The following is a 14080-nucleotide window of genomic DNA, read 5'->3' on the forward strand; positions in this document are numbered from 1 at the left end:
CCCCACTCCGCATCACGTTCCTGCTAATGCCACGTTGGCTATCAGGCCACTTTGATCGTACAACGAGAAGTCACAATACCATTTGGCCTAAGCAACAGAAATAGTTTCAGAGAGGAGAATTCGCCAGAGCAGTTTTAACAGCTCTTCCAAAAAAAGGGTGGCTTGTTGCATATGAGCTCATCTCAGTGACATCTGGCAGCATTTATGAAACATCCCTGTCTCGTGTGGCCAACTGATACCATAAATTTCAGTCACCCTTGCCTTGGAGAAATGCTAATAATGAAAACTCGTCAAAGAGCAGCAATAATTTCTACTGCTGACTAGATGGATGCCTTTCTGACTACTCAAAATTAATGGCAGATCTCAGGGTCTTAAAGAACAGCTGTCACAAAGAAATACACCTGCAGGCAAAGACGCAGGGTGCCTCTGAGTTTGATTTTTATAGAGAGGAAGCAGCAACTCTCACAACAAACTGCTTACAAGAAGTTAGCTAGCCTTCTGCGTCATGTAAAATGATAAAACCAGAGAAAGCGCAGTGCAAGTACGCAAATGGGAGACTTAAAAGGAACTCCTTAGTGCCCCTTCCAACAGTAAGTCATTGATAGTCACATAGGTGATACGTAACCGTTCACTTCTGGCTACTCTTAGAGATGCTACAGAACTAGCTGCTTTATCACAGGGTGAAAAAACTAGCTGTAAGCCTCACACAAATTTGGGATTTTCGTCCCACTGCCACTGTTGTCACTAGGTAAAGCTTAAAATGAAGGTAAGTAATGAAATGTAATAAACAAAAGGCACATTTTTCAGGAGCTCGCTTGGCAGAGGATTTTGAATCTGGAGGACGGAAAAAGCAACTATGGGGACCAGAAAGATCACTGTTACTACCAGTTTCACAAGCAATACCCCATTTAGTCCTGCTCTTGAGATCCTAGGCATGGTGGTGAGAATAGATATTTGTTTCCAAGTATAATAAAATTTCTTGGTCAAGCACTTGAAGATAAATGGCTTAGAAAGCAAGACCCGTGTATATACCACATATACATGGAAAGCTCAAAGACACACTCGATTAAAATTGCCATGGTACCAAAGTCAACATCATTATTCAGGGCAGGGGAGAGAACAGGGATGTGCTTAACTATTGCAAGTATTTAGGTTTGGATTACGTGTAATTTCACAATTACTGTCTGTCAGATGCTCTCTAGAAGGCTATAATATTTCTGTCCCCAACAAGCACTGCATCACTGAGTCTGGGTATGAGCTCCACCTACACGAGTTGCAGTAACCCAGGAAAGCAGGGGAAAGCTAAAAGACCACATGATTTTTAATTTTTTTATATATATATATATATATATTTTTTTTTTTTTTTTTTTTTCAGTGTCCTTACAATTTATAGCACATAAGAGTTTTCAGGTACAATCAGAATGGAAATTATGCTACTCTACATATGTAAATAAAACCCTGCAATACAGTAGTTTGCAATTGCTTTAACAACACTGGTACTATTCAAAAATTGAACTGAACTTAAAAGTATTCTTATTTATTCCCTGATTTAAAAATAAAAATAAAATTTGAGTTAGAATTGAATGAGCAATTTAAAATACTGCTGAAGTTTTGCTGTATTTTTTTCCAAAAAAAAAAAAAAAGACGTAACAAGAGTAGGACATGCAGTGTTCAGATGCAGTTTGAAAGAAATTCAAAGTATTTAATAGAAAATACAGAGCGTACACTCAAACAGCCTCAAAGCGCCTGCATTGCTGACAGCACTGCACAACACAAACTATAAAGGTATCATTAATACCCAGTAGTACCTACAACTAAGTATGATAGAAAAGAAGAGATTCAATACAGAAAAAAAAATGGCCAAAGAGAACCGTAGCTTTGATTCTTTTTATCATTCACAGCGTCATAACCATTTATAAATAATCTTGAATTAATTGACTGTTTTAACACTGGCTCACGAAGTTTGGCGCCCATGAAAAGCGTGTTTTTTCATCTCGCTCACACTCACAGCACCAACATCACCGTAAGAAATTCTGTTTTTCAGACGTGGCCAGACAGCTTCCCCTCCGCACTGTTATTTCTGGCTTTGGTTCTGAAATACACCCTACAATAAACTGGACAACATCCTCCACTTTCAGTCTTCTCCTCTTGACGTTTTCAATTCCATAGCTGCAGCTCAATATTTCTCCTCACAGCCCCTGCTTCTTTATGTTTATTTTCATATTAAACCACAAGAGATTGTATTTTATTGATTTTTGTCATGCAGGGATGTCTAATAAATTTTACTGCTTGGGCTTTCTTGCTCTGGGCTCTGTAGTGGGACAGACAATTCTCTCTTGTAAGATGGAGCCTTCTGTACGTTCTGTGTTGCAGAGACAGATGGTAAAAGATCCTTCCAGATTTATTTTTTTAAATGTATTTACATTACAGCAGTCAAGAAAACATCCTGAGAATCTTAGAGGAAGATCTCATTGTGAATACAAAACCGAAGGCTTTTAGAAACTCATTTAGAAACTATACCATCAGCTGTACAGGCCTGAGAAATTTGTTCTCTTCCTTTCTTCTAAACTCAACCCATTTTTAATTAAGAAACACAATATTATTTTCACTATAATCGAGTCTGAAAGTTCATTAGCCGTAACGTGATAAACTAATATTTATGAAAGACCCTTAAATAAAAGAAGCCTCTTGTAGAATGTGACAATGCTAGCCATAAGGTTGGGTTTAGTGGTTGGGGTTTTTTTTGTTTGCTTAGTTTTTTAAAGCAAATTCACCATTTAACCGGCCTAACATATTAAAAAGGGTGATATTTACAACAGAACGCTGCAGTTCCAATTAGTGGCTCTCAGTGCTTCACTAGTAATTGCCCTCTCTCGGATGGACCCTGGACCTGACTTGTCACCTCACCCTGCCAGCTGATGCCTGACTGTCAACCGCAGGAGGGGGCCCTGTCACCGTCCTGGCCCTGCTCAGGTACTGCTGGACCGTGCCCTGGCCACCGAGGTCCCCACTGCGACCTGTGCTGCAGCCACCCTCAGCTCCCAGCTTGTCTCCCCTTGTGGGACAGCCCCCACCTTCCTGCTCCCTGGCAGCTGTGCAGGATCCTCCACAGCAAGAAGGTCAGGGAAGGAGACTCACCTCGGGTGCTCTGAAATGCCACCTGAAGGCACTGATCTCTCTATAGTGAGCACAAATGGGGCCTACAGAGACAAGGAATCGTGCTTCAATTTAACCTGTACACCCCAAAAACGTGAATGACAAGGTCAACACCTCAGCATAAAATACATATCATCTTTGAGTCTTCAAGAGCAGCTAGATAAACTATAAACCATAAATGTACATTAAAACGTGTAACAACTGTTATCAAATACAGAGGGGGAGAACTGTTTTTTTAGAAGCTTTTCTTTCTTGCAGACTACATCAGTCTTAGCTGAACGGGGTCTCCATCAGTTAACAACTGCCTGTATCTCAATTCTGTTTTGATAATAAGTCACTCAATACAGGAATGCCAAAATAAACAGCTAAATATTCTTACTGTACGGCAAAATCTGCAACCTGTATTTCCTTGTCCATTCTCCCAGTGGTTCTAAAGAGAGGACAACCCTGTATCCTGCTCAAATCCTGCCATGTGAGGCTCAAGCGAAGCTTGGTATAATCCTCCAGATTAGGCAGTGAATAAAGTTTATCACAACAGCTTCACATCTGCAGTTGTGTCAGTAATACCATCTAAATGAAAAAATGCAATGGGCAGCACAGTTGGAACCAGACAGTTTTTGCTACTATCTATGCTATTTGTTCGAAACTAACCTGGGTATTTTCACAAAAACTAGAGTTACAGCTGGGTCATCATATCCTAAATCAACTGAAACCAAAGGCTTCGACTTGAGAAGTCTACTTAATCTAGCAGTATATCCCTGACCCACACAGTGAGAACAAGCTGTTCTTCACAAAAGCCTTAGAAGGCAGCGAGGCTGTCAATAACAGCTAATGATTAATGGAAAACAAGTCTTAGAGGCCTCCAAAGCAAGGCCATCGTTAAAAAAAAAGGAAGAAACAGCAAGAACTCAAGTCCTCCCTTCTGCCTTTCACTAAGCAGGAAGAAAATAGAGAGACAGAGCTGCAGCCTAAGGTGTTCCCCAAGCCTACAGACAGTCAGGAGCAGCTAAAGAACAGCTGAATCTCAGCGAGCACTCATAGAATCATAAAATCACCCAGGTTGGAAGGGACCTTTCAGATCATCGAGTCCAACCATCAACCTAACTCTGACAAAAACCATCGCTAAACCATATCTCTAAGCACTATGTCTGTCCATCTTTTAAATACCTCCAGGGATCGTGCCTCAACCACTTCCCTGGGCAGCCTGTTCCAATGATTAATAACCCTTTCAGTGTAAAAATTTTTCCTAATATAACTTTAGGTCACATTGTCCAGGAAAGGTTCTTCTCAGAGGCATTCCTCTCTTGCAGACAGCTGTTATCCACTTAAAACTATTTTACTGGTAAAACAACATGAATATTTTGATATCATACAAATTCACTACATAATTGAGCAGAGTCTCGAAAATCCGATTATCAAATAATCAAAGCAATTACTCTGTCAAATGGTTCACAAATTAGGAGATGAAGGACTTGGCCCTCTCAAGATGCTTCTTTTTTCAATTTCTACATTACTAATGTATAAGACTTTTGCACAGCACAATCAGTGAAACCTGGCATTTGATGTTAGTCTTGGTCTTGTGCTCAAGTTAGTCTTGTCTTGTGCTGAATTTATCAGAAGACCTATAAAGCTAACAGTATTTTCCCCACAGAACTGTTTGGAAACTCACAGGTTTTGTTAGCTGCTCAGGACATAAAAAAAAAAAAAAAAAGTCTCATCATCAACCAAAACACAGGAAGGAGGAAGGGGAAGGAGGAGAGAGAGAAAGAAACTGTGTTTCTGCAGAATTGCCTCTACCAAGCCAAGGAAAATTTGCTGCACAAATCTAGCACCCAAAACCACAATAATCACAAATTAATCCCAAAGCCGGGCTTTCATGAGGCTCTTACACATTCAGATTCAGTTTTACGACAAGAAATTCACACACTGAATTCATTTTCCCCACTAGAAATAGACTGGGGATTGCTTATTATGTCGGAAGCAAATATGCCAAGGGGTTTGCTGTGCCTCAGATGCTCCAGTCCTGGTTAGCAACTATGAATTCAGAGAGACCACATGGAATAAATACACTCCCCCTTAATCAAACTTGCACTGAACTACATGATACGGTTAGCGGCGACGGTTTTCACACTTTACTTATGGGAACAAATTCTCCTGTTCATTTGTAGACTGGTGTACGGAGCAAACTTCTATGATTTCTTTTAAGATTATCGGCAAGCCAAAAGTCTCGTGCTGCAGAAAGAATGGCCAGATGAAGCATTTAAAGATCTACCTCTTCAATCACTTCTGTAGCTAGTGGCAAACTACAGCTGATATGGAAATACTACATATATAAACCTGCAGGCTTTCAGAACGCTCTGCACATAATATAATTAGGAAGGGAGCTGGAAACATGCACGTGACAAAATATTCTTCCTGTGTATGTACTTCCCGGCTGTTATAAGTGACAAGAATATGAATGTTAATTATCTATACCATAATTACTGTAATTTGTACTGAATAAAGGTGAAGGCTATAATCACATGCATGTATAATAGTATTATATGGTTTACACACAGATATGTATTCTAAAAATTACTACTTTATTTTTCTTTCAATATTTACGGAAAGATATATTACCAAGGCTAGGAACATTCCAGTCTAGAAAGTAAAAATTAAGGTCTGCCATTAGTTTAGGATATATATTTCAAAAACTATTTTCTAAATGCTTTTCTATATACTTATGATTCTGCCAGAGATATTATTTTAATACACATCATGGCAGTTGCTATTTATAAGCACATCAATGTTGCAAACAATTTTCACTTCAATCTGTGCCCAGAAAATACCGTTTCCAGCCAAAAAAAGATTTTAGACTGTTTATGCATTCTTAGTGTTTGTCCTAAGGTTGTCATATTAAATTTGTTATGCCTCTTTCTAAATATCAATCTCAACCATCATCGAACTTGTGAACGGATTGGGACTTCAGTCACCGCAGCATCAAGGCTTTGGCATAAGCATTGCAGGTTTCAGAACAAACTCATTTTAAATATCATCTTAGAAGTTTTTAGCTACAGTTAATTACAGCTATAGCACTTTACGCTACTTACAGTTGAACACTGGAAGCATCCAAATGTCCAGAGTTTTGCATTCGATGTGAGCGTACTAGCTAAATCTTATATATTAATTAAATATACAGTTACTGATGCCAGCAAATGAGAAAATCCAATGGTAAAACCAGCAGAGCTTCAGGCCGGCCAGCTCTGATGCAACAAGCTTTTGAGTTGTGCTGCCAAAGCAGCTCCTAAGCTCCAGGACCTCACTGGTTACATGGCAACTGGCTCGCCAGCCCTGCAAGCCAAGTGCCTCAAAGTTATTGCTTCCCCATCCTTTTTCCCTTTCAAAGTAATCCCGGGAGATTAACAAAAATTTTACATTTAATGAAACGCTACAGCTGCACAGTTACAAAGCAGAATTGGAGCAGCCAGACAGCCAAGATCCCAGCCCAAACGCTGCCTTAAGCACTCTGCACAAGTCTGTGCTGCCTTACGCTCTGGTCCTGGTTTAATCGCTCTGCTTGCATTCTTCCTTAGGAAGGAGAACTCCGCATCTCCGATAAGACTTTTAAAAATGATTTAATAATTACAGAAATACATAGAAATTGCCTAATTATCTTTGAGGCTATCGGGGAGGAAGTATAAAAATCCCCAAACTCCCATATACCGTGTCTTGAAAGTTAGTCAAAAATTGCATTTTTCTGTCAGCGATCCTGGAATCTCTTCCAGAATCCATGGGTGCTCTCCTAAAATTAATGGCTTCACCTCAGACTCATCCCCTCACCATTATCTGTGCCAGCACTTCGTGTTGAAGATTTCTTCCACTTATTACTTAGCAAGTAATTATCACTTAGTACTTATCAAGTTACTGGCGCAGGCTGCCCAGAGAGGTGGTGGAGTCTCTGTCTCTGGAGACGTTCCAAACCCGCCTGGACGCGTTCCTGTGCAACCTGCTCTGGGTGACCCTGCTCTGGCAAGGGGTTGGACTAGATGATCTCCAGAGGTCCCTTCCAACCCCCGCCATTCTGTGATTCTGTGACAACGTGATCGGTCAGTGGTGGCTACACGAACAGTTCATGCCTCTTCATTCATCATTACAGAGTTGAATTACTCCTAAACAATATATAGGACTAAAAAAAGAGGCTAAAAAGAGCTTAAGAAAGGATTACAAAACTACTGTCTGTTCTAGTTTAATAGCAAACACATACATAGTATGTTGGGTGGTTGTGGGAAGTATGGATGGATGAATCAGAAACTGGCTTCACTGAGATGCAAAATATTTCTTGTCTCTATTCTTTGAGATGCAAAATACTTCCAGCAAAAAAATGGACAGACTACTTTTGAGTTTTGAAAAAAAAAAATCAGAAATATTTTAAAATATTTTTAAAATAAGCTTGCAACAAATGTTTTGAATTCAACCCTATTTTCAAAAACATTCACATACTATTTTTGGAAAGCGTGAGAAATATTTTCCGCTCATTGAATTTCATGCAATTCATAGAAGTATGCAAAGCAAAGAGCAGCCTGTTAACTCCTCCAGTTGACAAGAGCCTCAAGTTCACTCAAACAGAATGATACTCTGCCAAAGAGCCTTCTCAGAAGCAGAGGAGATATTATCTTCAGAAATAAAAAGAAGGAATATAGCTCTCATTGACACTACCAATGAGAGCCTTTCCTCCAGAACACTACACTAAAAAAAAAAAAAGGAAACCAGACAGGATTTTTCCCTAATGGTTATAAAATACTTACTGTGGCTGAAAAACACTGTCATCCAAGCAACAATCTCTACTCCTAACCTATGAGATTCATGATATTGATGTGTTACTGCAATGTATCGCACACACTCATTTTCCTGGTGGGAACAGCAGATGTGAGTAGAGGCAGATCACATGGCTTGAAGGCTTAACTTTACGTAGATGTTCCTTCTGCTTCAGATATGGATATTATGCACCCATTCAGTCATGCGAGATGATAAAAACCAGACCAGCAGAAGGGGAAGCTGGCTCAATTACAACCTGAAAATCTTTAAAAATTATAAGTGGTCCTTCTGTGGTTTAGAGTGTTTAATATCTTCATCAACAACACAGACCAAGGTGAGTGCTGCGGTCAGCATACCTGAGGGATGGGATGCCATCCAGAGGGACCTGGGCAGGCTTGAGAAGCGGGCCCATGTGAACCTCATGAGGTTCAACAAGGCCAAGTGCAGGGTCCTGCACTTGGGTCGGGGCAACACCTGCTATCAATACAGGCCAGGGGATGAAGGGACTGAGAGCAGCCCTGACAAGAAGGACTTGGGGGTACTGGTGGATGAAAAGGTGGACATGAGCCGACAGCGTGCACTTGCAGCCCAGAAAGCCAGCTTTATCCTGGGCTGCATCAAAAGCAGCGTGGCCAGCAGGTGGAGGGAGGTGATTCTGCCCCTCTACTCTGCTCTGGTGAGACCCCACCTGGAGTACTGTGTCCAGCTCTGGAACCCTCAGCACAGGAAAGACACATTGGAACGGGTCCAGCAGAGGGCCATGAAGATGATCAGAGGGCTGGAGTACCTCCCCTGTGAGGACAGGCTGAGAGACTTGAGGTTGTTCAGCCTGGAGAAGGCTCTGGGGAGACATTATTGTGGCCTTTCAGTATTTAAAGGGGGCCTACAGGAAAGACAGGGACAGAATTTTTAGCAGGGCCTGCTGTGATAGGACAAGGGGCAATGGTTTTAAACTAAAAGAGGGTGGATTTAGACTAGATATAAGGAAGAAATTCTTTACAATGGGGTTGGTGAAACACTGTCATAGGTTGCCCAGAGGTGGTAGGTGCCCCATCCCCAGAAACATTCAGGGTCAGGTTAGATGGGGCTCTGGGCAACCTGATGGAGTTGATGATGTCCCTGCTCATTGCAGGGGGGTTGGACTAGATGACCTTTGAAGGTCCCTTCCAACCCAGACTATTCTATGATTCTGTGAGACTGTGAAAGATACAATAATGTATTTATATACAGACCTCCATTCATCAAATACAAATACACAAATTATTGCTTATTCTGTTGAATAAGCCAGAAGTCAATAGCTTTGGCACTCCTGCAGAAGTCTTGCCTACAGACATATGTCCTTATCTCCATGAATGAGTCTATAAATGCAAGCATACCATTTATCTTCTTTTTGGCAGCCATCCACGGATTTAACTAATATTTTAAGTCAAGAATCACTATTACTAATAAAAATGCATCAATAGCAGGTCCTTCCCTTAACACCATGTAGAGATTTTTACGCACACATAAAGATGTTTCAAGAAGATTGACGGGGAACTCCATAAGCAGAGCCTACAGTGAAAACCCCACAAAACCCAACTTAGACACCTTGCTCCAAGTAGGAATTAAGGACTCCCACAATAAGGAGGGACTTCATAAACGTTGGATTTTGGTAGGTAAAAACAAATAGACAATTGTTCCTCTGCTCTCCTTTGAAAGAGGGAAGAGATAAGAAAGCGTGAAGAAGGGAGCACTGGCCATCACAACAGTACATCACTCAACCTTGCTGAACTAACAGAGATGGGAGAGTGGGTTTTCCCCTCACAGCAAGACACTGATCAGGAAGGGAAGGTTTTCTGCAGAAACCAGCACTCTGGTAGTATTTCAAAACCATGAACTGATAAGAAAAGATAAAGAGGAAGGAAAAAAAGGAGAATCTTACTCTGAAAGTTCTCACTTCTCTATTAAAGACCCCGTTTGCTCCTGTTTCTGACTAACAAACAAGAAGTACACTCATTACAGAGACTACTGCAACTGAAAGCCAAGCATGGTCTTAATTAGAATTCCAAAAATAATAAGGGAGTCATTAATAATGTAGCAGTGTAAGAAAGCTGAAGCTGGGCAAATGACAATCATGCAGACGGAAAAAAAAACCAGGCACCGTTAAATGCTTGGTGCTTATCTGTCACTGGCATGATCTCACCCTGCTGCAGCTTCTTCAGTCTTTCAAAATTTGCATATGACATACTTCAATTAGATATCCAGTTGTCAGCAGCCACTTAATTACATTAGAAAAAACGTGCAGGTGTATAAAATATGTGGCATATTGTAAGACTGGAAGACATTAGATAGTTTCCGCTTCTGAAAGAGACACTTTTTTTTTTTTTTAAACTTTCCTAATAAATCAGTTTGCCAATACACTCCTCTGGGAATTCAGTGGCAGCAACACGAAATGCAAGATCAGCAAATTATTAAAATACTGATGTAGTAACTCAGAGCTCAGCAACTAATGAGCTGTAAAGTTCACTTCTAAAAGCAGGACACTCATACATTAAACACGTCCACAGTATTTTCGCTGTTCATTATAAATATTAATTTAGAGTTGGAAGGTGAACTATGCAAGATAAAATTCAACTCTGATGGATTCTGATAACATCGCTTTTAAGGATCAACTTTCTTTGGAATAATATACTGTAACTAAGTACGCAACTTTGCCAAGTTTGGTATTAAAATGCATTTTAGCATCATGGTAAATCCCAAATTAGGTCAATGACAGATGAGCAGACGCAGACAGATGATTTTCAATTTACCAAACAAACTGAACTCCTACTCACGTTGCAAAACTAATCCAAAATTACCATAAATTAAGGCTATTTTAAATAAAGGTAAAAATATGGGAAGCTATCCATCATTCACATATGTAACATCGATAATGAGATTCCTTCAAAGAAAACAAACACCAAATCTTCAAGACAGCACAGGATATTATGTTTCATCTATCGCAATGTGCTCTTCCCCTCTGATAAACAAGGACACAGTAGTTTATAGAAATGCTGACAAGTAGAAGAAACCAACTGCGTATTAGCTAGGTTTCTTCTGCCCACAAACTTGCCATTTCCTCGCGGTGCCCTAAGTCCCACAGCTGGAGTGGACACAAGGCGACAGCCTGTACTATGTAAAATAGAGAAGACAACATCAGTGCTGCAAGGGCTTCCAGAACAGGTACTTAAGCGACAGTACCTCTCTAAAAGCAGTAGATGACATGATCAAATTCTTATCTCACTTCTCCTGAACTTTCATGTGCTTTGTCCTTGGCAAAGATACGCATACTTGAACCTCACTGGTAATTTATTGAAGGCTGTTGTGAAGTGGAGGCTTGATAAAGGCTGGAAGAAGATACCACTAAAGCTATAGATCTCTTGTTTCAGAAAATAATGTGACCAAACATGTCTTTTAAGTATATTAGAAGCCAAAACACATTACTATATTTCACCAAAGAGTATGATATTTTAGGGAAAGTTATATTGTCAAACTTACTAGACTTGGTATTTGCCCCGACTTACAAGAATTGTTGAGAAGGGAACAGATAACTTAATAAAACATACTATGAAGCGTTTCCTATGTGGAAATTTGAAATTTAATCACCTGCATAGTTAAACCAATAATTCCTTTAACGTACTAGATATGAATCTCAGTAAGTTTACCTAAGACACAGACATATGGCGACACAGAAGTGTCAGTAAGAAACCAACTGGCACGTTAAACTAGAGAATGTATTAACCTTGCAAGCATGACCACCAACGGCAGGAAGAAGCTAAAAAACAAAAGCAGCAAAAGAAAATTGCCTATATAAGATACGTATAAAGTGAGTGGTGTAGAGAATGGAAAATATAGATAAAATCCTCAGGGAAAAATATTAATTATGACTTATTAATTACAACAAAAATAACTTCAGCTAGGAAGACTCCAAGACGAAGAAAGCTATATACCTTTAGCTCTAGACTGGGGTTTCTTTCCTCATTTGTATGTAGTTGTATGTTCTTGGATGCTGGACTTTATTTTGACCTATTAATACCACTCCTATGTTCCCATCGTTCTTCGAAACAAACAAAACCCAAGAAAACTCCCACTCCCTCCTGTAACACCAGAAAAAGCCTGAATTTCTACTGTGAATCACAAACGTTTGATTCAAAGAGGTGACATGAATACGCTGCAGCACACAGGACATTTTAATAGCGGCTTTAAGAACATCAGATTTCTCCTGAATCTGATTACTACATATAAGAAAGAAGCTGATCTCCCTCTGACATAACCGTAAAAGCCAAATTCAATTACTCCTCAATTTATTGTCAGGACCGATAACAGACTCTGAAAATGACTACTCAAACACATATTTTCCTAAACGGGGAAGATCAGTCTGCAGAGGGATTCAGGTGGCCCCTTTCTTTTTCAACTGGATGACTGCCTAGCTGTTTTTTCAAGAGTTAGATGCAATTAGGATATTACTGTTGACAGACTATAACTCTAGCATTCCAGAAGAAATGGCAATTCATTCGAATCTAAAATATGATACTGATGTTCATTCACAAGTAATATTTTTAAAAGCATTTGTGGAAAGAGAACATTTCGATTTTCCATTCAAAACTCATTTTTACCTTTAAAATTTTGACTTAGTTTTCTTTTCTCTCTCTTTTTTTTTTTTTTTTTTTTTTTTTTGAAACTTTTCCTTTGGTATTTGGTGCGTGGCAGTTTCAATTTCGGGTTTTCATAGTGTTTTGGAATGTGAATGATCTTAAGTCCCAGAATCCTTACAAAACACAGATCTACATATTTTACTCTTTAAAACTCAAGGTTGTTCCATGCTCAGTTAGTTTTTAGCTTAAAGAATATGTCAATGAAGACCAAGAAAGCATTTGCACAGGATTGCATCTCTCTCTTTTTCGAGCATATTAGTGTTTTTTTTAATATATTGCCCATGAATATATGGCCCAGGCTTCTTTACTTGTGCTAACTCTCAAGTCAGGATCACTTCCACTGCTTGAAAGATTTATTTCTTCTAATATCCAAGGGAACATGTAGAAAGGAAGCCAAATGTTAATAATTAAAAGTTAGATGTGGAAACCAAGAACTGTAATTCTACAAACGCTCGCTCCGACGAAATAAAGCTCTGTCAGGCACAGCTCCTCATATCCTGAATGCCCAGAGTCTCCGAGGTGGTCAGAAAGATCAATTTTCCATTTTGCAGAAACCTGGAAGCCGCTATTACAAAAAGGTATCTGTGGAACAATGCTCTTCTGTTAAATGAGGAGTTGTCAGGATGACACGATCTGACTGCAAGTACCTTGCAACGAACAAAACAGGAACCTCCAGGGAACGATGCCAGTCAGCAGCAAAGGGAATTAATGCCTCGAGGCAACACACGGAGTCACAGTTTCACTGCAACATCCATCCTGTATCTAGCAGCCTTGAATCTTTAAACTGCTGAAGGGCTTGCCAATCTTACTAGAAGCATACGGATGAGAGGAATATTGGTTTTGAGTAAACTTCTTTCAAAAAAGAAAAAAAAACCCCTTATTTTCAAGTCTCTACGTCTACCCTTTTCTGCAAAAGAAGTTTTACCAGAACTTACCTCTGGGTACTTCAGTTTTAAAGTTTTATGCATTTCCCGAAAACGACTGTACCGCCTGAACACTGTCCACGTCTCATCCAGGACTGTTATCTGTATCAGACGATAAAAAAAAGAAGAAACAGAAGTAAAACCACACAATGCCTAACACTAAAAACCACGCAGTACACAAGGTTATCAGACTAAAACAGGCAATTCTTAGTTCCCTTAAATTCATAAGCTTTTATAGGTTTACTTAATTTTTCTTTCATTACAGCGACAGAACCGTATTTATTAAGGAATGCTGATTGCAAAGCAAGAAAACTGAACGCGTTTATTCCTTATTCCGGTGTGGTTTGACAAGGCTGTAAACACATTAAAATATCCCCAATCACTCCTTGGTGCATCTACGCAGCTCACAGCATTACAATCAGCGGGTGCTCCATTAATGAATGAATAACACCCAGCACAACTGTAATATGGCCTCTCTATACATCCATAGAAATGTATATATTCTCATACACGCACACACACGTATACACAGAT

At 39.6% G+C, this 14080-nt stretch overlaps 1 protein-coding gene across 3 annotated transcripts in view; it reads right to left on the bottom strand.

Annotated features, from left to right (window-relative positions):
* Positions 1-14080, bottom strand: part of KIF16B (kinesin family member 16B) — a 140411-nt gene that overhangs the window by 26974 nt on the left and 99357 nt on the right. For all 3 annotated transcript variants that reach the window (XM_054194584.1, XM_054194585.1, XM_054194586.1), the window contains one exon: positions 13559-13648. In XM_054194584.1, the coding sequence (XP_054050559.1) occupies positions 13559-13648 (90 nt within the window). The remainder of the gene's footprint in view (positions 1-13558; positions 13649-14080) is intronic.

Source organism: Rissa tridactyla, chromosome 3 (genome assembly GCF_028500815.1).
Source record: "Rissa tridactyla isolate bRisTri1 chromosome 3, bRisTri1.patW.cur.20221130, whole genome shotgun sequence".
Taxonomy (NCBI): Eukaryota; Metazoa; Chordata; class Aves; order Charadriiformes; family Laridae; genus Rissa; species Rissa tridactyla.